The following is a 25,623-nucleotide window of genomic DNA, read 5'->3' on the forward strand; positions in this document are numbered from 1 at the left end:
GAATGGGACAAAATGGAGCTGGTTTAATATAATGTTAATGTTCCTCTTACTACATGCAGGTTTGATTTCTTTTAGGGTAACAGAGGTAGGATGTAACTATAATTTACCCTTTATGCAGTCAAAATGCAAATGTAATTAATTGTATACCTCCTTCCCCATTTCCTTTGTTACCGTGTGCAAGCTTTTTGGTTATTTTAGTAAAATGCATCGCAATGTGGATCCAGGATACTGGCTGAATTGCTATCAATATTTCCCATATGCATAGCACCGAGAAGACTGTTAATTAATAGTGTAATGGCTTTGGAACGGAGACAGAAACTGCGATACAAACGTTTGTCAATATTTCACATTATAGCTATTCCATTGTCTTCTAGCTGCGTGAGTCACATGACTATTTTGGTCCAATCAGTGAGTGATCACTCCTGCAGTAAAAGCTAGGCTAGTTTCATTTGCTGAAGATGGATACTAGCTCTCTTTAGCGTTCCAGATTGCTGGTGATTAATACAATCCAGAAGTTTTACAGTTTTTTTCTTATTTGATCCAAACCATGGATTTGGAGAATCGTTATGCCTCTTCTGTAAATCCATCCCACACACAACCAATCATTGTGAGATTTTTCTAGTGTTTTCTACAGTTCAGCATCCTCCAGCTTGTGTGTCTCTCTTCTCCAGACCCAGGCCTAGACAGGTGTCATCTCTCTCTCTCTCTCTCTCTCTCTCCAGGGTCAAAGTGAGCAGGGTGCCTATCCCAGGAAACACCAGAGGTGAAAATTTCAGGTTCAGAAAGTAAAATTCCAGACCAAGATTTTGTTCCATCCAACAACCAACCAGTCGAGTACTTTTGACTGTGACTCTTTATACTCAACTGTGATTGAAACAAAATCTTGGTCTGGATTTTGACATTGGCTCTGGTTTCCTCCCGCAAGTCCAAAGACATGCAGCTGTATCTAAGTATGTATGTTTGTCTGCCCTGTGATGCACTGCCATCACACCTTTGTACCGACTGGGATAGCCCCCCCTTATGTTTAGGGGGGGTGGATCAATGTATATAGTGTGTCTGTAATGACATCTTAATTTGCGGATGACAGACCCCATTAAATTTAAGTTTTTAAATTTAAAATATACTACCATGAGCATTACTGTGATCATTTCCAAAACTGACAATAGTTTTGCATAAAGTGGTGATGATGTTCATCCCTCAGACAACAGCTATATAATTGAAATTTTATTTGCTATGTGTACAAGTTCATTGGATCGTGTATTTTTTTGTTTTGCATATCCAATATTGTTCTCTCTCTCTCTCTTTTTAAGACAACACACATTTAGAGGTGGGGGTGAACAGGGTCCATCCGCAGGCTTGGCTGCCCATTCAGTGTCCCTGGATCAATTTTCAGAGAATTTAACCTTGCTGAAGAGCCCGAAAGAGATGTGGCTACTCTGCCAAGTACAGGTTTGGAACCGGCAACCTTCTGATCACAGGCACCAAGGCCTGACCCACTAAGCCACACACACACACCTCGTGGTGAGGATCTGTGTGCAAACAAACCGACATCATTCTCACTAGGCAGCAGGGATATACTTCGTACTCTCGGTACTGAATCACTATCCCCTCCTGTTTTTTTATAAACCTCGATGCTGACTTTAATTACCTACAAGATACACCTGTTGTTCATCATTAGAAACAGGATCCAAATGGATTCCCATTGTAATAATGTTAATGCTGCACTGAAACCAATAATGCAAAGTATAATTTCTCGGTTCTGCCCACTCGACAAGTAACGCCTATTCTCCAGTAGGGGGAGACAAAGCACGGAGTGACAAACGTATTGTCCATCCAACCATTTATCTTCAAACTGTTTCTTCAATATAGGGCAGGGCGATTCAAATCACGGTCTTCAATGTCTGAGCACTTTAATTGTGAGCGGGGTATGAAGCCTCTGGCCAATCAGAATCAGTAATTATTAAACCAACTACCTGGGAGAACTGGCCTGGACTTGGAATCGAGGGCCAGGTTTGAAGAGCCCTGGTACAGGGAGACACCTTGATTCTAATGTCAGAGGCACACATACATATTATCAGCGAATCAGAGAAAACACACACTCACACAATAACATGCAAACCCCACAAAAAGAGAGTGGGAGACGAAGCCTACTGTTAGGCAGCAGAGCCACCATACCACCCAAAGTTAAAGCCATTTTCTCTAACCATTTAAACGATGCGGTCACAGCACGGCCGGGGAGTGTTCCAGGAAGCAAAGAACTCAAGGACGACAGATTTGATGACAGTTTCTCGTTGGGGACACGTTCAGACTACGGGCAAATTGGAGATAATGCTTCATCGAACACCATATTTTGGAAACTGGAAAACGGGAACAAATGTTTGTAAACAGGGAAGAAAGTGTGATTGCTACAGGTGGAACTCAAACTCACAACTCTTAACTACGACTACCCCCTAATGACCAATGAACAATTAAAAGTACTCCGCATAATATCTGCTCGATCTAATTACAATATAAACAAGAAACTAGTTTAAAATACAAATATTCTGGATAAATGACTGATGTTTCCATTTTTTCCTCGTTAAGCAAGTGGTAAACCTACCAAATTCAAAGAATTCGTATGTTAACCTAAGGAAAAATGTGTGCCTGACCGCTTAGCAAACCATGTGGTTTATCTTTAGTCGTACGGTCCTGCACCGCCGTCCATGCTGCTTCCGGTGTCGAATCGCGCTGGGATTTTTACGGAGACCCCGTAGGAGCCGAAGCACGTCTTTTTTACTGCAATATTACTCCACACGGACATATAGTTCTTAATATTTTGTTTCGTAATTTTAAAGATCAAGCCCCCATTAACACTGGCTGACATAAAAATTAAAACATTTAAAACGTCATCAATGTAAAATTATTGTAGTGATGTAGAAAAATGTGTTCGTTTATTGGCCGCCTTTTTCCACATACCGGAAGTTTGGGTCCCGGCTGGATAAAACGATGTGCGCCCTTAACACGCATCCTTTTCAGTTGAACACTGAAGCTTCGTCCGGATCATGTCAAGCGATTCTGCGGATTATAACAGGTACGCGTTAAAAAGTGTTCCGCTTTTCAAAAATAATCATAATAATAATATATTGTATTTTCGATGATGGAGTTATTATGGTTGAACAAGTTGCGTATGTTATGGGTTTTTCATTCGCTTTAAAAAAAAATTAAACTAGACAGGCAACTAGTTCTTCGTGATGGTGGATAGTCTTTTCGTTAATAATTGTATTAGTTCTTAGCTGTTTTACATTTTAAGTTCATATTTGAGGTGTATGAAGTGTTTTCCCATGAATATGTGAGGAACTAATTTGCTTTTCGGCCGGTGTGAGGCCGCGCCGGATGTTTGCTTGTCAGGCCTGTTGTTCGATTTGTCCCATATGCTGTGGCCAAAGGCCGCACTGTGACCCCAAGTCGGTCCACTGGGGGATCAGAAAATAATATATATGTTTTATCTGTTTATATAATTATTTTGTCGTTATGTCACTAAAAATACAATATTTAATTCCACAGCATGCGCATGTGAATAGTTCTAATTAGCGAAAACTATGAATTTTAATTTGTGTCCACCTCTAATTTTTTACCGGGGCGTCGGCTTGTATTCGGCGAGGTGGAGATCAGACGCATTAACCTGTAATGGCTGAGTAACTCTTTCTCGGAGGGTGTTGTCCTGTAGTAGACTGTATCTTATTTGTGGTCCCGAAAACATGCAGTATCGCCGCGGCCTCCATAGGCTGCCGTTCGCCGCGCGCCGGTCCACGTGGCATACAGTGCGGCGCCACGAACCTTGCTGGCTGCTCGTACCGAGCTTTAATAAGGATCATCTTTTACTAGCTCAAGAGATCGAGACCATGGGGGCCCTGAAGGAATGGAGCCTGATGGTGTCATCGAGGTGAGTTATGTGATATCTGTGTTCCAGGACCGTCTGTTTAGTACTAAGGGCATCAACATGGTTTTTCTTAATGTCCCCACTCGCAGAGCAATTGGACTGAGAATGTCGATAATTTCGATGACATGAACCTGAAGGAGCAACTCCTGAGGGGTATATATGCGTATGGTTTTGAGAAGCCGTCAGCGATTCAGCAGAGAGCAATCATTCCGTGCATTAAAGGTATGGTCTTCTTGTTTGGGTCTTTAATCTGTTCGAGAGCTGTCAACAGTTGAGTGAGATGATGCTTTCATCTTTCGGGACTGACCTGGAATGGAGACATCTTTCACACTGATCACTCAGATTTTAGAGCTGAAATTTTCTGTGTAAATTGTTTAAATCAACAATGCACTTTGTTCCAGAACAAACCAGTTTCATATGTCGGATTGTGGATACCGTCTGCTTACTTCTTACTTTCGTGACCCATTTCTTTGTCTCTGCATCGCAGGCTATGATGTCATTGCTCAGGCTCAGTCAGGAACTGGCAAGACGGCCACGTTTGCCATTTCAATCCTGCAGCAGCTGGAGATAGACCAGCGAGAGACGCAGGCTCTGGTTTTGGCCCCCACCAGGGAGCTGGCCCAACAGGTATGCTGCACCTGAGGTCATGACACAAACTCTGACATGTTTCAGACCAAGGCGGCATATTTGGATGGGGTTCCACAAAGGTACTGTTATCTTGCCTTCAACTGTACTGTGTGTCGCGAATGAACTAACATTAAGTATGGAGCCCTCTTTCTTCCTCTTCCCCCTGTGCTCTGTATGTTTTTTCAGTTCGGATATGAAATGCTGTGTTCCAAAAAGAGAAGGTTTTTGCAAACCTTGATTGCCTTGGTCTGAAAGTTGACGTGGATGCTTCTTTGTTACTGCCGTTTTATCATCTTACCCCCCCCCCCCCCCCCCAGGACTTATTTTGTAGTTAAACACTATCCAACGGTTTGTCGTCCTCCAGATTCAAAAGGTAATCCTGGCTCTCGGAGACTATATGGGTGCCGCCTGTCATGCTTGCATCGGAGGTACAAATGTCCGAAATGAGATGCAGAAACTCCAGGCGGAGGCGCCGCATATAGTCGTCGGCACTCCAGGGCGGGTGTTCGACATGCTGAACAGGCGATATCTATGTAAGTGTCCATAAAATCGCTCTAGTGTGAGTTGTGGCAGTGAAATGATGCCTTATCATCTTTCGGGACTGACCAGTAATGGAGAAGACTATTGTATCGACCTGATCACGTGTGTGAGAACCACACTTGTTTGTCAGGCCTTGGGGACCTTTTGCAGAAATGTCATCTCATTTCACGCAGCCCCTAAGTGGATCAAGATGTTTGTCCTGGATGAGGCCGATGAAATGCTGAGCCGAGGTTTCAAGGATCAAATATATGAAATTTTCCAGAAATTGAGCACAAACATTCAGGTCAGTTGCATGATTCTTCACACCTGCAAGCATATAGGACCTGTGTGGTGGCTTTTATTCTTTAAAACTAGTACTTGATGCCCGACAGAGGTAATAGACGGGCTGTTACAATAGTATCTTCCATATTAAAGAACTCTGCTAAAATTGGCAGAGTCAGGTCATCTTGGCTTTGGCAATAGTGCTAGCAGGGTATGACATGGAAGTAGAATATTCACACTGTGCTGCACATGAGATGGTGTTGGGCCTCTTTCTTAATGTCCGGTTGCTTCTGTCTCAAGGCCCAGTGTCACATGTCACTGCAATCTGGGTGATGTGTTCTACCATGGCAATTTTTGCAATCATAACTTTTTCTTCTCTGTCAGGTTGTGCTTCTCTCGGCCACAATGCCAGCTGACGTGTTGGAGGTGACCAAGAAGTTCATGCGTGAGCCAATTCGTATCCTTGTGAAGAAGGAAGAACTGACTTTGGAGGGTATCAAGCAGTTCTACATCAATGTAGAACGGGAGGTGAGTTTCTCTCAAGACTGGCAGGTCAAAACCCAAGAAGCAGTGCTGTACATCTGGATCTTTTTCCTTCTTGTTAAAAGCACCCTGCTTAAATTGTGAGATCGAAGTCATGACTTGGTTCTCACAATAATGAAAGTAAGAGTATACTCCAAGAAGGAGAGTGACTGCACAATATCGGAAATGAGACAAGGACGGACCTCTTTCTTAATGTCCAGTGCCCTTTGTCTCAAGATCTTGTGCAACACTTGCTAAATGAAGGTAACCCTTTTTACCGACCCTCGTTTTTCCATTCAGACTGCTCTTTATTTTCCAGGAATGGAAATTGGACACACTTTGTGACTTGTATGAGACACTGACAATAACCCAAGCTGTCATTTTCTTGAACACCAGAAGAAAAGTCGACTGGCTGACTGAGAAGATGCATGCTCGGGATTTTACGGTCTCTGCCCTGGTAAGATGGGCCGAGTTCTTTCATTTCCTAAATTTTAGTCACCTGCTCTTTGGAATTTTGATTTATGCAAGATTCTCATGCCGTTTTCTTGCCTTGCAGCATGGAGACATGGACCAGAAAGAGCGGGATGTGATCATGAGAGAGTTTAGATCAGGATCTAGCAGAGTACTGATCACTACAGATTTGTTGGTGAGTGAATAGATCACTAAGACTGATCGTTAATGGATTTGATGGCATCACACTCATTTAGTCTTAACGCCCCCCCTCCCCCCCAGGCTCGTGGCATTGATGTGCAGCAGGTGTCTTTGGTCATAAACTATGATCTTCCCACAAATAGGGAAAACTATATCCACAGGTAAGTTCTTCCCCTTAACAGTTTTAACAGCTCTTATCTACGTTGGTAATCTCTCTTGTTCTTAATCTCTCTTTTGCCCTCTCTAAACAGGATTGGTCGAGGCGGTCGTTTTGGCAGGAAAGGAGTTGCTATAAACTTCGTCACAGAGGAGGACAAGAGGATTCTTCGAGATATCGAGACCTTTTACAATACGACTGTTGAGGAAATGCCCATGAATGTAGCTGATCTGATTTGAATCCTGGGATGAGAGAGATTTTGTGCAGTGCTCGCTGTTGCTGAATAGACGCGTGCATTTTGCTTTTATTGGGAAAATACTGAATCTTGTCTTGATGCTAAAAGCAGATCAGGTTACAAGTACTAGTGGGGAGATTTGTGTGTGAGGACAGTTGCAGATTCATGTCAGTTTTGACTTGGGATACAAAGACATGAATTCCTTACAGTTTATCAGACATTTTCTTCCTAGTTCAATGAAAATGAGTGTATTAGATATTCTCTACCATTTAATAATTTACTTATGGACTAAAAGGTATAAGTGCTGTATTAAGTCTGCCAATTATGTTAAACTAACATACTTGCAGTTATTCTTGGGTTAGATGCAATTGCCTTCCAAATTAAAGCACTTTCTAGTTAATTTTGTGGAATGTATTATTTATTTAATTGTGTTTTTATAAATGACTTGTTTAGTGTGGGCCATGAAAAAAGCCTTTAGCACACAAATTGATTTAATTGTATTTGACTCGCTTCAAAATAAAGATTATATGGTACTCTGTGTTTTTTCCTGACTCTAAATTAAACGTGCTTTTGTCCCATAAAACAATTGGCTTGTAGATAAGCCAAAGTTACAGTACTTGTATCTTGCGGTGTGTTGTTCACTAATAGATATTTATGTAAACACTGCTTTGCTTTAATGTTCTTGTGGTCTGTGAACCTTTCCCCCCCCCCCCCCCTGATTTCATAACATCTTGATGTGTCAATATTCTGCTGTGGAAATCTAGTGTCAGTTGAGTTAACCTTAATTCCTATTTTCTTAGCTTCAGCCTATACGCAATGCCAAACAGCATGTTGGTTTGAGCTATTCTTGTTAGCCGAAATGCAGGATTAAAGCATATGCATGACTGGCTGTGTGGAATTTAAACGGAGAGATGCTTCTGTGTAGTTGAGTGATATAGCTTAAACTTTTGCTAGCGTACGCCTCACCTCCGCAAAGTACTTTTGCACAGACTTCAGTCACTGTACAATACTCCTGTATTGTCCAATATTCATTCCACTGTTCTAGCAGCATACCCATGTAGTCACTGAGCTGGGAAGAATCTAATTGTGAATATTTGTAGAAAACATTGTTCCAATTCTGGGAGGCCTAAGCCATATAGTTACTGTAAACAATTCAGTTAAAATGCTATTTTCCATGCCCTTTATGTCTCTCCATGAGTCCTCTGTGCCAAATGTGATTCATAACAAGATGGCCTAAAAATGCTCATCTATTTTTGAACTTCATGGGCAGTGACATCAAAGCTACAATGTACAGAGCATATTCTACAGCAGCTATTATGTTCTGATATGCTTTGCTCTGTCAGCATAAAGATATGGATGGGATGCAGATGGTATGATGTTCTATTGAAGAGAATATATTTCTGGAGAGTTCTCATAACTGACTTCATAGTTACAAAGACATACACCAGACTTGGAAGGTAGAATGACCTCAACATTTTGAATCTGACTCCTTGTTTGGTGAATTAATCTCAAAATAAGAAATCTGTGCTAATTGACTTAGTCCTGTTAACCATAAAAGACAGCCAATGCGTTTGCCTGCTGAGTTGCAGTCATGTGCGGAGTTCTGTAGTCTTTCATAAGCCAAATAATGTGTCCTTTATTTCAACAGATGGTGTGTGAGGTATATACTACATGGAACTATTCCAGTCTTGAGAAACAACCCGAATATTGATGGTCTTACCCTCTGACGATTATCTTAGGAAACATGGCATCATGATTACATGCATCGTAATGGGCATTGTCCCTAATGTTGCAGACCAGGTAAAAGTTTATACCTTTGCTTGTCACTGGGGCTGTACCCTCAATGGTCTGCCTGTACCCTTAGCTGTAGCTAATTGTACCTTATAAGGTAAAGAAATTGACTCTGAGGAACATTTCTGTACCATTGGTGGTACATTAATGCTGTTTGTGCCATTGGGATGTTTCTCAGAGTCCATTTCTGTACCTTAAAAAGGTATGAATGCAAGGGTACAATTTTTAACCCTTTTTCTGAGAGTGTACAGGGGTGATCATTCTATGATTATAGAGATAATTGCTCTCATAGTCTCAGAGACTCAGAGTTTTAAATGCACTGCTGTACCGCGGTAAGGAGATAACAGGAGCATAATGAAACACTTTATAATCCATCCTGATGCAACATGTAACTGCTAGAACTTGTCCTATTTACGAAGCCTTAAGTAGGAGCTGGTGCTGCAGCCATTCATCACGATGAGCTAAAGCAGCGAAGCGATTTGTCAAATGTGAGCACTGATACTCGGGGCTCGGGCTCCGTGCCAGACACTGACACTGCAGAATTTCATCAGGAGATAGAGAGACACTGCGAGTCGCCAGACGTTACCTAGAAACAGATGCTTCTTGCTATGGTCTGGACACTATCTGGCTCTAATATTTTGCCTGTGGCACAATAATTGTCCATTGTGACCAATCAGGAATCCCCAGTGCATGAACTGAAAAGGTTTTTAAATAATTGAATGATTACCCTCACAAAAGCAGTTCAAATTCACAGAGTACTTACATCCCCTGTCAACATGAATCTAGCATTTTGAAATTGCAAAAGTAAATTTATAGATATGAATGATATTAACATGATGTAGAGTTCTGTATAATGCATTAGGAGTGGGAGAGGTGAAACATTTCATTATATAATGTAGAACATACCTAATGGAAAACTTCTACTGGCATTGAGGCAAGACGAATTGCTGTCATAGTCCTTTGGATTTTTTGAAAACGGTCCTTGTATCTTTGTCTAAGTGCTGATGAAGGTAGAGAGAAAACAAATAGTATTAAACAAATCTTAACTTCTCAGCATGGACAACATCTCTATATGTATTACCTATTTATTGTAATATTTATTAAGTTAAAAACATATTTGAGAAAACAAGTAAGATACTTTTTAGCTAAAAAAAACAATCTGGTTCCAAGTCTGATTACACCTTACTGTAACCTCCAAGTGAATTAATGTATGATATGAACGTAAAATGAAATAAGCTTTTATAGAATGAGTAATGGAACATAAATCCATAAAAAACCTCTGAGCTTATCCAGAAAAAAACTGCCCTTTATGAAAATACCAAGACCTCTAAGCAATTAAATTGAAAACTCTTTCCAGAGATATTTATAAACATGACTGCACACTTACCACGATGACACGTCTTGGGCTATTCTGCAGACGCCACGCCCAAGTCAATACACTTCGCTAAAGTCATCACTACAGGGACAAGAAGCAGCGAGTTGCCTCTGTGTGCATTTTTTTTGGGGGGGGGTGCAGTGAAAGAACACTTGCTGGGGGCAGCCAGTTGGGCCAGCACCAGGAATGCGGTGGTGTCAGCAGAACTGCGGAGCTGTGGAGAACACTGCAGACGCACCCATATTTACAATTACAATACCCCGCTGCTGCTCATCAGAATTATTATTCACATAATTGACTCCTCACACCCCTGCCCATGTATTTTATGCAGACATTTAAAAGTTGACTCCTTGCATCCCTGCATATTTTCAAGCAAGGTATTTTAATTTAGGAACCATATCTCTCTCAACAATACAGTTTCAGTGCCGCCAGGCGGTATCAGCATCTTTCTGGCCGCACTAACATGAAGTCAGCCTGAAATGTAATACGACGCTCCGCCCACGGTGTGTCACACGTGAGCCATTTTCGAAAAACGAAACGCTACGACGTTTCTCCTGTTAGTGGAAATGAATTAAACGTGTTATTGTCCAGTGGAAAAGAACGTTAACTCTCGTTTTCTTCTCGTTTGAGCACGAAAGAGCAAAACAGCCGCCTGCTTCATCATGCGTCAAATTTACTATTGATTTTCTCAGTATAAATGTTTACAAAGTAGGAGAGCAAAAACTGGCAGCGTCTTACAGTGATCTCAGGTCGGCCGTCTAGACTAGCTTACAAACATGAAAGGCAGCAAATGTGTGGGGATAAGCGCATAGTGGGTATGCGCTTTGCAGGGAGATTCGAGTTACAAACCGCCCTTATTTCCACAAAGCAGAGTTCAGATTCATCAGCAGCAATAGGTCGGTGCTTATAAATACTAAATAGTGCAACAGAAACTCAATAAGGATAGTGGGCCTTATATTATAGCAGCAATGATTTCCGCGCAAGGACACAGCAGAATTTTACAAACAGGTGCATATTTACCTAACACAAAGGTTACTTGCTTTGCCAAGTTATAAAGTTGATAAGGGCAATTTCCACTGCATATAAAATTTACGCTTGTGGATGAGCGAGAGGGATAGTGCACGCACTGTGACGTACTGGCCGACGTCCCTGCTTCCGTGTCCACTGTCATCGTGGGAAAACGATATGGATCATATGTAAGCTACAACCGAAACGCCGCCAAACATTTACCTCCCAAAGGCCTATTTGTCAGTGATGTGTCGAGGATAGTAGGCCATTGGCGTAGGACAAAGCGGTCCAAACATTACTATAAGGTTGCACTTGCTCATATAGAGGTCAGTATTCTGTAACCAGGGATTTTACTGCAATACTGTATTGATTAAATTAAATCTAATTGTGCAGTTCGTTTCTCTCTAAATCTATTTCTATTATTCTTGTTGTAAGCATATAAAAAAACCAAGTCAAAGCGTCATAGCATCTCTAAAGGCTCCAAAAATGAGAACAACACGACACTTTACGAGATAATAATCTGATAGCAGCCTTTCCTTGTATACAGATGACTTTAAATGGGACATAATTGCCCTCTACCGATTTGTTTTATTACTGCTTGTACAGCACCTTGATATTCAGAAAAACGTGATAATTCCTAGCTTTTACTAGGGAAATCCAGGAAGCAGTTACAAGAGAAGATGTAAGCTTTTTAAACAAAATAATTATAATAATTGTCAAAAATCGGAAACCTCACGGTAAATCTGTAACACGTACCGACCTGTGTTACGTAAATCTATGAGTTCGTCGTAGTAAAAGCTACGTTTTTATCAATGTGGGTATTTGTCAACCTACATCCATCCATTTTCTATACCCGCTTGTCCTATGCAGGACGCCAACCCAGTGTCAAATATACATTTATCCTTACATCGAGCGGTTAAGCTATACATTATATTGGTCTCGATATAATGCTCCAAAGCTCCATGTTTTTAATACAAACACTCCATAAGGTTTAAACCTGTCGTGTCGATTCCAGTAAGCATTTGTCTACCTGACTCAACCTTAATGGTGAGCAAACACTAGTAAACTGAAACCTTATTTTGATTATTATTTTGCTACGTGTGTTACATGGGAAGCGGCGATAGAGTTAAGCAGAACGTCTCCCAGAGGCGTCCGTGGACCCCCTTTGCTTATGACACTCGCGTAGCAGCTGAGTGGGAGTTTAATCTGGTACGCGCACGCAGAGAGTGTCCGCAGTCGGAGCAGGCTGCGCAGGGGACCGGGCACGGCGGATGCAGGTGGATGCTGGCCCATCGCGGGACACTCTCCTCTCCCAGACGGAGAGCAAGATGCCCCCGACCGAGCTGCAGCAATGCTTGGACCGCGTCATCAGCCGAGTCGGTCAGTGTCTCCCGTCGGAGCCGCCGCCGCGTGGGGAACTCGCGTGTCCGCGTGGGTGTGTGTGTGTGCGCGCGCCATTGGGGCGGAGCTTAAACTCAACTCCCTGCATTACCTTTAAAACTGTATGTTTAAGGTTATTGAGAAATACAAAAGCATATATTCCAATATTGCCTTAACTCCGAATATAGCACAAAGTCAGGTTTATTATTGATGTATGTAGTAGCATTAAAATTATGTTAGTGCAGAATGTGATTTTGAAGGTGAAACATGTACTTAGGAAATATAACAAATGCAGGTATGTACTTATTGCCTATTCGCAAATAGAAATAGAAAACAGAATGAAGAAAGGCTCATGTCATTTTAGCGAAGGAAAGCTGTAGTTTATTCTAACTGTAAAAAAACATTATTGATAATAAGGTGCGCGCTGTGTCACAGGGTTGTATTTATGGGACGGTATTTAATATATACAACAAAAAGCTGTTTTACACATTATTCGGATATTTTTCCTTCTCGTTAGTCAAGATTTATGGCTGCGCTATGCGACGGTAGCGCAGAGCCACACGGAACACGGGTTGCGGTTCGTGATCATTGACTGGACCAGTACTGCGGCTGCCCTGTGATGACAAGCGAGCCGTTACCAAGGCAACGGATCACCCGTGCGCGCGCCTCGGGTGCTGCTGCCGGCTCTTGGCTGCAGCCCACACCGGCTTTCTGGAATGCTGGTCAGGCTTCCACGCCTCCCGAGTTAGAGGTCGAGCAGGTTACTTTATGGTGATTAAACCGGGTGGTTGTATTGTATCCCCTCTACTTTTTTGTCCCGAAGAGCTTCTTATATATATATATATATATATATATATATATATATATATGTGTGTGTGTGTGTGTGTGTGTGTTTGTGTATCTATGTGTGTGTGTGTGTGTGTGGTTGTGTGTGTGTGTGTAATAGAATGCTTTTGATACTTTTGTACAGACAAATCATTTGTACTGACCATTCACATTAAGGTGCATTGCAGTAATTGTTATGCTCCCAATAAGTTGCTTAGTTGATGCTTTTTCCAAATATATTTTCAACCCACAGCAGGATCTACAGTGGAATTTCAGCGCCAGTGTTCAGGGTGCAAGGCCATGTCCTTAATCACTACGCCACCTGCTGCCCTTACCCAAATCTAAGCCCATATGGGAAGTGCTCATTTAGAAATTGCAAACTTGGTTTCTGGTTTCTGCCTTAAAGAGAGCTGCAAAGCCACATTTTGAGTGGTTCACCAGGTTTTGCAAGCATGACGGCGAATCTGATTTGAGGTTGTCACTGTCATACTTCTGGGAAGCTGATGTAAGTCTAATGAGTCATCATCACACTCAGTGATTCACTTACGTACAGGATTACGAGGTCATTTCGTTTAGCATATGTCCTACCCATGAAAAGCGTGGGTGACTCTCCAAATGCTACTGCTAACTGTGCTTTGGTACAGCTATAACACTCGGGCAAAAGAAATCACAGCTCAGACATCCCTAAAAAGGGCTGTACTGATGTCTCATAAAAGCCACTTTAGAAAAACCGCCTAGATTCTTTATAATGCCTCTACAGACTGTTTATTACGGAGTCTCCAGACTGCCTCATTCCAGCTCCTGTCTGGTTCTAGGTTTTCCTCATTGCAATATGTTAAATAAAGTGTTTGACCTTTAAAAACAATATCCCTCTATTGCTGCATTTGTGGTAAATAACCTATCAACACCTTTAACGTTTTAAAAGTACTATTTACAATAAATCCTTGATGCTATGAAAATGCAAAATTCTAGAGCAATGATTAATCCTTCATGGACCTCTACTCATTTCACCAATTAAATTAACTCAGTAATCAGTTAAACTACCCATCGATATTTTAAATAGTTTAAAGAATGAATGGTTGCCTTGACTGGTATGCTGTAACGGATGTGCCGATTGTTCTGTGTTCCAAGAAAGAGAACATGGAAGATTATCTTTTATGACTTGGTGGGAGGGATGATGGGGAGACCGTTAAATGCTTTGGTGCAGCTGTCTGTGGGTGAAATGGGTTTTAGTCGCAGTGGCACGGAATGTAATCAGGGAACGGAGAATCTTAGACAAACGTGTATTAAGTTACGTGGAAAACAATGGCTTCTTTTAATATCACATTAGTGCCAAATACCCTGCTAACGGTGATACAAGACTTTCCATTTGTACAAATCAGTTTGGAGCGTCTCTTTTCTGATATTACAGAACATTTTTGTCAGGGAGTCCATCTTACGCTTAGCTCAGCGTTATTCACAAACTAGCCCGGTATTTTCTGCATGTGAATTGTGTAAAGACTGTCAGATGTTAGCGTAGTTGGTTCACATACACTTCCATCGCCAGAAGGCTGATCGATACGGGCTTTGGCAGCAGTCCCACAGAATTAAGGAGAGGAAATTCGCTGTTTTTGATCCTAATAGTGTTAAGAAGATTAGCGCAGCCAGACCACCAGGGCCTGCTTGCAGTTACGTAAAATACATGGGAAAATGGCTTTTTCTGAGGCACAGATGGTTCACAGACAAGCGGGATTACACACACTCAACCAATAAGGTGGCCAAGTGACTGGAAATAGTTACAGTGGTTAATGTTTGCAGTGGTTAATGTTTACCATACTATCTCACACAAAACAGATACTCAGCATGGACTGACCAATTCCTCAAGAAAACCTTTTGCAGTTCATTTTAGTAGTTACAGCTCGGAAGTGCAAATGTTACTAGTACAATAGTGTTTCTAAATAACTATGACCAAAGACAGTTGAAAATTAAATCTCTTTACATTTTAATGTGTTTGCTTATTTGCTCAGTAGGTGGCAATGCAGTGTCACAGTGAGGAACATGAGCTCCTACTCCTACTCACTGCTGCACCTTCTGGTGGAGATTCACTGTATGCAAACATATATTTTTCTTAATATAAAACACATTTCCCATAAATGTTCTTTAAAATATGCCAATGGAGTGACAGAATATATATTCAGCAGACAGCAGGTATAAAATATTTTTGCACAGTAAAGACCTGATACACACACATTCAGAATTAATCATTGTTTGGGGTGCAGTATCTTTCATAATTTTGTGATTGATTTTCCCCTGTTCTTAGGTATTTAGGTTATGGTGCAGCGCATGATATTAAGCGATTAAACACAGAGGCTGTTTCTGGACTTTAGGTTGACAGCAGGAAAGTCAGTGAACCTTCCCTCTTCCTCACTTCCTGGTTAAAACGTGCTTGCTCCCTTGTGGATCTGTTTTGTACTTTGCTCACGCTTGTCTCCCCATGTACACGTGCGCTGTGTCGTTGACCAGCTGAGATCTCTTTTTTGGCATCTTCTGCAGCAACGTGACCGGGACGATCTGTACGGTAGCCTGTTTTTTTTTTTTCTTTCGATGTATGGGGCACATCGCCTCTCCTTCTGGTAAGGAGACCTCTTTCTCTCTGAGGTCCTTTGGCTAAAGGCCGGTGTTTTTAAGACGGGAAACAACAGAACAATGGCTCTGTCATTGTCTGCGGATGACGACTTGCGCAGCCGGTGACCTGAATGCAGTGGCGGACAGGTCCACTGCGTGACGTTCGTGTGTCCAGCAGACGCAAAGCCAGATGACAGAGGGCGGCTAGGCATGTGTGTGCTGGTCTTGTTTTATGAACAAATTTTGAGAAAGGGCTCGACTCGTTGCCCTCTTTGCATTTTCCCCACAGTTGGTAAAATTTAATTCACACCTAACCACGTTGGAACAACCCCTCCGACTGACAAAATATCTCTACTTTCCCTACAAATTAACCCTGTTCTAACCCTCTCACATGCTCCCTAGTGCGACAATCATGACCTTGGCCCTCAAGGCCTTCAACTACGTATCCCAGAAGCCCCGCAGGCTAAAGGCTAAGGAAGAACCTGGCTGGCAGCCAGAGGAAGCATGTTGCTTTGAGTGGATTGAAGGTGTGTTTAAGGTCAAAGGTCAACAGAAGCTTGACATCCTGTAGCAAGCGAGCCGCCCCTTTCCTGTGGTAACGTAGCACATGCAGTACTGTAATATTCCAGACAGCGCTTGGATTTTTTTAAATAGAACATTTGCATCCAAAATATCACCATACCACACATCTATCAGTTCACATGCTCCCTAGTGCGACAATCATGACCTTGGCCCTCAAGGCCTTCAACTACGTATCCCAGAAGCCCCGCAGGCTAAAGGCTAAGGAAGAACCTGGCTGGCAGCCAGAGGAAGCATGTTGCTTTGAGTGGATTGAAGGTGTGTTTAAGGTCAAAGGTCAACAGAAGCTTGACATCCTGTAGCAAGCGAGCCGCCCCTTTCCTGTGGTAACGTAGCACATGCAGTACTGTAATATTCCAGACAGCGCTTGGATTTTTTTAAATAGAACATTTGCATCCAAAATATCACCATACCACACATCTATCAGTTCACATGCTCCCTAGTGCGACAATCATGACCTTGGCCCTCAAGGCCTTCAACTACGTATCCCAGAAGCCCCGCAGGCTAAAGGCTAAGGAAGAACCTGGCTGGCAGCCAGAGGAAGCATGTTGCTTTGAGTGGATTGAAGGTGTGTTTAAGGTCAAAGGTCAACAGAAGCTTGACATCCTGTAGCAAGCGAGCCGCCCCTTTCCTGTGGTAACGTAGCACATGCAGTACTGTAATATTCCAGACAGCGCTTGGATTTTTTTAAATAGAACATTTGCATCCAAAATATCACCATACCACACATCTATCAGTTCATTAGCTGCTTATTCAGTCCAAGTTGTTACTGAGTTACTAACCTGTGTGTAGCAGCGTGTCCTGAAGACAGCAGCATAACATAATCTAGTGTTGTCTTCAAAGGACTTTTGACATGATGTTTTGCCAAGATGAATGGCTATCAAGAAGAAAGCAAAACTTGTTTGCGTAAAGCTGGTGTTTTATCATCCATGACCAAGCAATTCTTATGCATTAGTTAAAGTTTTATTTGTCATTTTCTGTTTTTCTTTTTCTTTTTTCAATGTATTTCACAAGAAACACTCAATCGCATACTTGAATCACATTCAGATTTTAGCATTTTGGGTTTTCATTGTTTTTTTTTTTTTTTTTATAATTCCCCACAGAAATGTTTCTGTAAGGCGCTTTGGGGCAATGTGGCTCAGAAAATCAGCTAAACACACAAACATTTTGGGGATTCGGTAGCAGGCTGGTTGAAACCAAAATGCTAACAGATGCTAAAATATGCTCAAAAAAAGTAAAAAAAAAAAAAACCTTATCAGATCCTGCTCAGCTGTTTTGTTGTACACAAAAACAAACTTTGGGTAAATGTGAGTGAGGGATCAAACACTGTGGAGCAGTGTTTCCCAATCCGGTCCTTGGGGACCCAATGACAGTCCAGGTTTTTGCTCCTTCCCAGCTCTAAGTAAGTGTGCACTGTCTGGCAGGGAACTCGATGGGGGCAAAAACATGGACATTATTGAACGAAAGGAGCTTTGCTCAGATCCCTATTTAGTAAAAGGGCCAGGAGAAGCCCACTTTCCCAAATGTTATGAAAAAAGAACTGTCTGAGGTAATGTTGCAGCTTTACTGGAAATACTGGTTTTCTATTCCTTCTGTTTAACAAAAAAATGTAGCTGGACAAGACATTTATGTAATCAGTCACTTTCAAATGCATGAATTGGGTTTCACAGAAGCAGAAAGCTAGCGGTTTAACTGGTTAATTGGTATCTGTGACACAGCAGGTCCATAGATTTGGTGCAACCCCCTTCATGTATTGCTAGTGGACTTTGTGTTGACCGTGTGGTGTTCTAGCGCTGCTCTTGACCTTTCTGCCCGGTACAAAGTTCTCTTTTGCAACAGGTGCAGTTCTTCCCAACCCCAGCCCACTGTTGCATCCTCACGCTGTTAATGGGAACCACCTGAATGGCCGGTCCTTCAGCTATATCCAGAGAAGAAGAACCAGAAATCTCAAAGCACAAAATGGATCCTTTTTGGGGCTTATATGGATCAATCAATCTTCTAATAGTTTATCCAGTACATGGGCATGAAGTAAGAGACCCTATTCCAAGCAGCACGGGACATGAGGCAGGGGAAGCCAATGACAGGATGCCAGTCTGGTCTGCGTTTCCCTCATCCAGTCCTAAAGGAAGGCTTTGCTGGAACGCAAGGGATTCATCACAGCTCTGTGACTGTATCAAAAAAGCATGTTTGAGACGTACAGATCATAAGCCGGGCTCCAATTCTTCCTGTTCTTCTTATTTATTTAACGACTGTCCTTTTCTTATGTTCCTTCGGGAAGCATGAAATCAGCTCCGCTGGAAGCAAAGGCAGCATTTTCCACAGTAAAGCCCCATAAAATAGATTTTGATCATGATAATTCCCCAGCGTCCATTTCCTTATTTTAAGAATTGCATGTCTTTCTGGCAATTGATGGAATCCGCCCCCCATCTCGGACGTGTGAGGAGCATGACAGCCATTCACAGGTTCCTGTTTTGGGCATTGCGCTGAGGTGGGGGCAGCTGTGCCCCCCCACCCCCCCCATACTGTTTTTTTCCTGGAAAAGCCAGAGTGGTTATGGAACTGCGATGATGATGATGCCTTTGGGCAATCCCTCCCTCCGCATTCGCTGGTGTTTGTGTCACGCGGGGAGTGATGTGACTGTGCGAGATGGTTGGCCTACTTTTGTCAGGGTGTATTATACTTATCTCATAGCATTTCAATGTGGAATATTAACATGTTAAATGCCACTTAATCGCTAGTAGTGGGTAGCAGCAGCTAGTGATTTGGGCCCCATGAAGACAAATAAGAAATTCTTGCTTATGAACCAGTGTTGTGTCACACTCTCTGAGAAAATGAATTACTTATATTTCACAAGTTTATCCTTGCTAAGTAATCAAACACAGTACAAGGGCTATGCATCTATTGCATAACATGAGGGACAATGCCTCACAGTGGCGTTATATGCGCGTCAATTTCCTGTTTACTATGTTTAGCTAGTGTTTGGGTGGGGAGGACAGAAACTAATTAAATTCGGAACTGAGATGAGAAAGAAGATATCATTTTAATGTTTAAATATGACCATTCGACATTTCAGCTCACATTTTCAAGTTAAAAACTAATGTCAGCCCTTATGTTGCGCATGCCCTGCAGTAATTTTAATTAAATATAATCCACAATTAGATAACTCGCTGCTTTTTAATACTTGATCGCTCCCCATTTATTACAGGCGGGTTCTGTAAAAGAGACGAGGGCCGACAGAAGTCTGAAGCGCTTTATTTTTAGATTTCACATGGACCTGAACTCCTTTTCATGCCATTGTTTTTGCTAAGCACTGTACAGCGGGAAGGAAAAGGGCTTGAAAAGGAGACGCGCAGTTCCTCCGTCTCTTTACCGCTCACATCCTCAAGGATCATAAACACCCACGTTTTCCCGTGCTGCTGTGCTCCGGGTAAACTTGGCGGGGGGGTGGGGGTGGAAAGAAAAAAAATGCAACTCCATTCATGCAAGAGCAGGCAGTCGGTGGGTGTTACTGTTACTGTGCATGATGTTAATTTGCGGGAGCGGCGGGGGAGAGAAGAAACACAGATGGTCAGCTTGCACGATACGGATCTACTTGTTGTCTCAGACGTGAAGCCGGGATATACTAAGGAGGGGGAGAAAAACCCACTGAGCGTGGATTTTCCCTTCTAATACCCTCTCAGGCGTTCAATTGGTCGGCATCGCCTAATGAGCCTTGAGCAGGCTGTGTGAGGGGGAGAAAAAAAACGATCGCACGGATGGAGGAGCCGAGGCTGGAAAAAGTGAGCGCAGTGTAGGCATGCAGCTAAACGCAAAAATGCGGCTCCGGCGCAGCTGGTGCGGCGGGAGGGCAGAGTGATCAGGGCGGCGGGAGGATGGTCAACGGGTCCTGCGCTGGGGCGTCATCCCGTGGATCAGAGTGACACCGTGGCCGCTATGATGAAGAGGGTCAGGCCGGTGGTAGGTGAGAGATTTTGGGCTTCCCCCCTCATGTCCGTCCTTGGGGTGCATTATTATGGCGTTTGTGTTTTGTCTGGTCTGCGGGCGCCGCTGGCTCGCACGCGCACCGCTGATGAAAGAAAACAAAAAAAAGTATGCAGTGCATCCTCTATCATAAACTTACTAATTACTTTGTTAATCATTTTTCGTAAAGTTAAAAGTTTTTTTTTTCCCGTGAGGTAAACATACAACTTTTTTTTTATTTTTTTTTTATCCTGGCGTTGGGGGTATTGAAGCGATTCAACGGACACAGGAAATCAACCGTAAGTCTGAGAACGAAGTCAAACTTCAGGCATGGATGTGTTATCCTTCATGTAATCCCTAAATCTAAGGTGGTGAGCCAGATAACGGCATACGCGTTTATTCATATATATAATACGAGCAATTTAGTTTTATCGAGTTTCTGTCTGGTTTGTTCATAGTGGTTATGGTCCTGGCCTTCGGACAGGAATGTTTTTAAGAGTCACATGACACACTATATGGGATTTAAATATGAGACAGCAGAATTCTTGTCCAAAGTGCCCCCAAATTCTCCTAATCTCTCTGAGAAAGGGCACAGTTTCATAATGCTGCATTTGCAGACGCGAGCGCTATAGAAACAGCAGGAGATGAACTATATACGGTCATTTCCTTTGATCCTCATCAGACCATTACGGTGCGCTTTGACAGACGGGAGGGCGAAGGTAGTCATGGCTGCATGTGGAAGGCTAACCTTGTGACGTTTTACATATATCTGGAAGAGCTTAAATCCTGTTTGATCTCCAGATGTTGTCAGAATCTTGATGTGGCTGTCATGGAAGCATGTTAGTTATGGTATACAGGCCGAGTTGGAGCATCTGCCTGCTCATAAGAGTCCCTTCTGGAGGCTATGGTGGATATGGAAAATATGATGGCTGTATTACCATGTTTACTGCTTGGCTGTCCCTTAAGCATTATTCTATCTGGGTGGGTGTGTCTTAGGGACCTTCTTCCACAAAGATTTTCTTGTGCGACCCATGTTGCCACACTTATGTCGTCGCCCTGAGAGACCAGTAAGCCTTACACTGCTTATGGTATCTACACTAGTGGCCAAAATTTCTGAAACGCTTCCAACTTTTTAGAGACTGCAGCACTTTATTTCAGTTACTCCAGTTACGTATTTAATGGCCCAATGTATGATTTTATAAATATCACACATTGGGCCATTAAATAAGTAACTGGAGCAACAATTGAATAAATCTCTAAAAAAAAAAAAATGGAAATGTTTCCACAATTTTTGGCCACGAGTGTATCTTGAGAAGAACACCTTCCTTTAATATTGTCGTTTGTAAGGTTAAAATAGTGGCTGCCTTAGGTAAAAATGTGAACTAACCAGTGGAGTGGCTGTTACACATCTGGGCCGGATTCAGCCACTGCATCTGAGTAACAAGGAGAGATTAAAGTCGTAACTATAACAGACTTGTACTGTTGGAGTTTCAAAGCTGGATACAAAGTTGCTTCATTGAGGTAAATGGCCCCTTTTGTCAAACCGACAGGAAATCACAGGCAAAGTGAGCACGGGTATAACTAAGTAACGAAGTTGTATCTTCCAGTTTGAGGACTACAAAGGTGCCCCTGTTTGTTACCATGGCGTTAACCCCTGTTTCCATGGGTTGCCATCTGCAGCTATGCAGCAGGACTTCTCATGCTGAAGCATGACTTCATAGCAGGGCAGCTTTAGCGTCAGATTTCACAGTGTACTATTCAGTAGTTATAACCCGGGAAATTCTTTGAAAAAATTAAATGTCATACATATTCAGATTTCACATCTGGATTCATCAGATTTGTATTATGCACTGTTAGATGTATTGGGGAAATTTAGCATGTTTTGTGATTATTACTGTGTATTTTATTTAGGTGATAAATGTCATTTTTATATATTCCCTCAAGCGTAATTATATAAATGTCAGGCACCCAGCAACAACATTTTTGTAAAAAAAAAAATACATTTTTCCAGGAAAAAAATTTCGCAATTCAAATCAAAGTTTACTTAAAGTACAGCCAGCAGTGGTAGATGCAGGCAATAAAATGCATTTCCCAGATTGCTCCTGTAGTAAGCATTATATAAACAAAATAAGTAAAATAGGAAATGGAAATACTAAAATGGTAAAATATTAAAGAAAAAAATAAAATAAAATGTAAAAGTGCAAATATGCAAATTGTCCTTGCTAATGACCTAATCAGCTATTGAGCAGCCTCTCATGAGCAGCCTCTCATGAGCAGCCTCTCAGCCTGCGGGTGGGGCCTCTTGCAGACCCTGTTTCTCCATGCTCTTGATGGCATGGGGCCCTAGAGGACGGACCTGGCCGCCTTGAACCATCGGCTTGTGTAGATATCCTGTGTGTTTGCAGCTTGCAGCTCCTTATATTCTGTGCTGACTTTCCACTCTCTCCGTTTTATCACATTCATCTTGACCATTTGCTGCTATTAGAATTCAGCCGTAAGACAAAGTTGTCAGTTTTTTTTTTTAAGCTGTTGTTGGGTTGTTTTGCCCAGTTTCAGTATGGTTCAGATCATTTTCTGTGCCTGAATGGAGTTGTATGATGTATTTGTTGTTCTGTGAGAAGCAATGAATGATGATTGTTTGCTTTCGCATGTCTTCCGGTGTAATTATAGCAGTAATTGTGCATCAGGCTCAGACAATCCATAACAATCCAAACGTATCTTACACAGGCATATTCCAGATGGGCTTCTAATTCTCACACTCCTGACCATCTTCTAGTTTGTGTGTAACAATGCATTATGTGATAAATGCCTCACTAAGTAATAACTAGACAAAATGTAACAAATTTTCATCACATAAGGCAATATTATTACACATTATGTAATAACTTGACAAAATGTTACAAATTTATAGACTACATTATAATTTTGCATTGCAACATTGCCCTATAATTATTATTATTATTGTCATTGTTATCATCATTCAATTTGTTACATTCGGTCCATTTATTATGTAATGCGGCATTTATTATTAAATGCGTTGTTTCATGGTTGGTAACTAGGCAGAAGGTGTCGGGGCAAACCAGTGTATTCACTGCACAGTTTTGCTGTATTCAAATCCATTGTTTTAAAAAAATGGAATTCTTCAAAGCTCTGTTAAGGATATTTTAAAGCACTATGCTGTAACGCTCGTGGTTTGACTAAAGGTCTGTTCTTGAGCTTAAGTCTTCAGTGTTAGCCGGCCTTTTAAGAGCTGTAAAACTTTGCTGGTTGCTTTTGGTTGTGAGTTTGCTCCAGTTGATGCTATGCAGTGGGAGTAGACTTGACTTTCCTCTGAGACTCATGCCCTCTACACCCCTTTTGTTACTACAGATCAATTTTGCCATCATGATTGACTTTTTCTATGCATAGTCTAGGGAATCCTCGCTCAAGTGTGCAACCTTTTAATGAAGCGAAGGCAGGGCTAAGTGTTAATGCAGGCTGTGGCACAGAACAGAGGCAGCTGTGTCTGCTTGGTGCTTTGGGGCATGGATACAGTGAGACTTTGGGCGATTCTATCCTTCACAGTGTTGAATAATGAGACTCAACTAGCCTGGGGGCTTAATGGTCATACGATGTAAAGGGGAAAAAATGAGTGAGTCAAAAGATGTTCTGTCTGGCCGTCATTTCCTACAGTTAAGTCTCTCCAAAAAGGCAGTGAAGGCTTATTGACCCTAACCTGTCTTTGGATGATAGTCATCAGGCGGTTGCATAATGGTTGCATGGAGAAAGCTCACAGTTCATACAGGGCCATGTTCATGGGTGCAATAAGCCGGTCTGTTGCTGAAGTTGCCGCATGATGGGGCACTGATGAATTCCTAAGGAGCCCCTTTGTCCTGGGGTGCATGGGGCTGAAGCTGTTCCCCTCACTGTCACCCCTCAGATGAAATCATGCAGCAGGAGGTGCGCCCCCTTCTGGCAGTGGACATCATCGAGCAGCTACACCGCAGGTTTGCCGTCCTGTCAGGTAAGATTTAGTTCCTCTTATTTCAGCATTCGGAGTTATTGGTAGACTGCAGTTAATACTCAGTTTCATTTTGATCTGAAAGCTGGCCATTAAAAACATCTTCCGCCCTGATTAGTTTATTTTGAATTTTGGTATCTGTGTAATCCACATTCCACAATGTACCTAGTATACCTAATTAAAATACCTAATTACAGGTTGAAACTGTGATTCATTAAAGGATTAGTTTTGGGGACAAAATCAAGGCCGGAATTTTACTTATCTGGATTGAAAACATGGAACAGTGGTAGTCAGTGTTAGAAATACTTTGATTTCACTGTATTACAAGTGCTTTGGATATATAATTAGTCCTTAGCTGTTTCTGTTCCAGTTAGCATTGCAAGTCTACAGAGTGTAAAATGTCTGCTGTCTCTATCTCTTTCTCTCTTTTTTTGTAATGTAAACAGTCACTGTAAGCCTGACTTTCCCTGAATCAGCTTTTGAAAGAACAGCTCAGTCATGAAAATTTGTATTAAGCAGTTTAGAGCCCCCAATTAAGTAGTTCTTTGGTTAAATTGTAAGTTTCTTTTTAAGACAGTCGTTTTGTTTGATTCACCCTGGCCAGGCAGCATAGATTTAGCTTATGGGAGTTTTACTTACAGAACAAAAAATGGTTCAGAGAGATAACCAATCAGATCTTGGTCAGATGTCAGAACAATCAACCAGATGTCCTATAGTTGCTTGCACCTGCCTCATCTACAATCTGATTGGTTATCTCTCTGAACCAATCACTTTTCATTATGCTCTTAGAACATTTTTGTCTAAATAAATCTCCCATGAGCATAGATTTACATGGGTGGATCTGGTCCCCCACACATTGTTAAGCATACAAGATTATGTTTTACTCAAGGGGATTATGACGTATTTTCATGTGAAATTATAACACTTTGCACTTTCTCACTGGAACACACCAATTAAGCTTTTCCGCAAATCCTATTAAATGAAAAATGTATAAATATCTTCATTTATTAATTTAAGAAAAAAAAATGACACGTACATAGCTTGGGAACTGGCCTTCACAATTGTCACCTTTGAGCCAAAAGTTTCGATCGGCCTGATGTATTCCTTGTATTTCCTGTAAAAGGCTGGTGGTGATTCTGGACAGACGGTAGAAGATAAGTAATCGGGCTGGCAGGCCGTTAACATTCCA

General features: G+C 41.9%; 2 protein-coding genes and 4 non-coding genes across 13 annotated transcripts in view; all 6 read left to right on the plus strand.

The window, feature by feature from the left end:
* Positions 1-2,943: 2,943 nt before the first annotated feature.
* On the plus strand, positions 2,944-7,445 carry LOC111854676 (eukaryotic initiation factor 4A-II-like). The gene is made up of 11 exons (XM_023832908.2): positions 2,944-3,070; positions 3,865-3,922; positions 4,009-4,141; positions 4,407-4,546; positions 4,911-5,079; positions 5,260-5,369; positions 5,732-5,875; positions 6,189-6,326; positions 6,426-6,515; positions 6,602-6,681; positions 6,772-7,445. Exons 1-11 carry the CDS (start codon positions 3,042-3,044, stop codon positions 6,914-6,916), a joined length of 1,236 nt encoding a protein of 411 aa, XP_023688676.1. The 5' UTR covers positions 2,944-3,041; the 3' UTR covers positions 6,917-7,445.
* Positions 4,193-4,259, plus strand: LOC111854681 (small nucleolar RNA SNORD2). The gene has a single exon (XR_002840742.1). It is a non-coding gene; the product is annotated as a small nucleolar RNA SNORD2 (small nucleolar RNA).
* On the plus strand, positions 5,117-5,190 carry LOC111854682 (small nucleolar RNA SNORD2). Its single transcript, XR_002840743.1, has one exon. It is a non-coding gene; the product is annotated as a small nucleolar RNA SNORD2 (small nucleolar RNA).
* LOC111854680 (small nucleolar RNA SNORA81) lies at positions 5,486-5,663 on the plus strand. The gene has a single exon (XR_002840741.1). It is a non-coding gene; the product is annotated as a small nucleolar RNA SNORA81 (small nucleolar RNA).
* Positions 5,940-6,122, plus strand: LOC111854678 (small nucleolar RNA SNORA81). Its single transcript, XR_002840740.1, has one exon. It is a non-coding gene; the product is annotated as a small nucleolar RNA SNORA81 (small nucleolar RNA).
* A 4,860-nt stretch (positions 7,446-12,305) lies between the features above and the next one.
* The window catches only part of LOC111854661 (guanine nucleotide exchange factor DBS), a 49,902-nt gene continuing 36,584 nt past the window's right edge, over positions 12,306-25,623 (plus strand). For 2 of the 8 annotated variants that reach the window (XM_072704001.1, XM_072704003.1), the window contains exons 1-2: positions 12,306-12,466; positions 24,354-24,437. In XM_072704001.1, the coding sequence (XP_072560102.1) occupies positions 12,358-12,466; positions 24,354-24,437 (193 nt within the window). In that variant the 5' untranslated portion in view covers positions 12,306-12,357. Of the gene's footprint in view, positions 12,467-19,938; positions 20,436-20,706; positions 20,734-24,353; positions 24,438-25,623 lie in introns of those variants that run through there. The other 6 variants (XM_023832870.2, XM_072704002.1, XM_023832871.2 and 3 more) reach the window with 5 other exon arrangements.

The sequence above is a fragment of the Paramormyrops kingsleyae genome, chromosome 21 (genome assembly GCF_048594095.1).
Source record: "Paramormyrops kingsleyae isolate MSU_618 chromosome 21, PKINGS_0.4, whole genome shotgun sequence".
NCBI classification, from domain to species: Eukaryota; Metazoa; Chordata; class Actinopteri; order Osteoglossiformes; family Mormyridae; genus Paramormyrops; species Paramormyrops kingsleyae.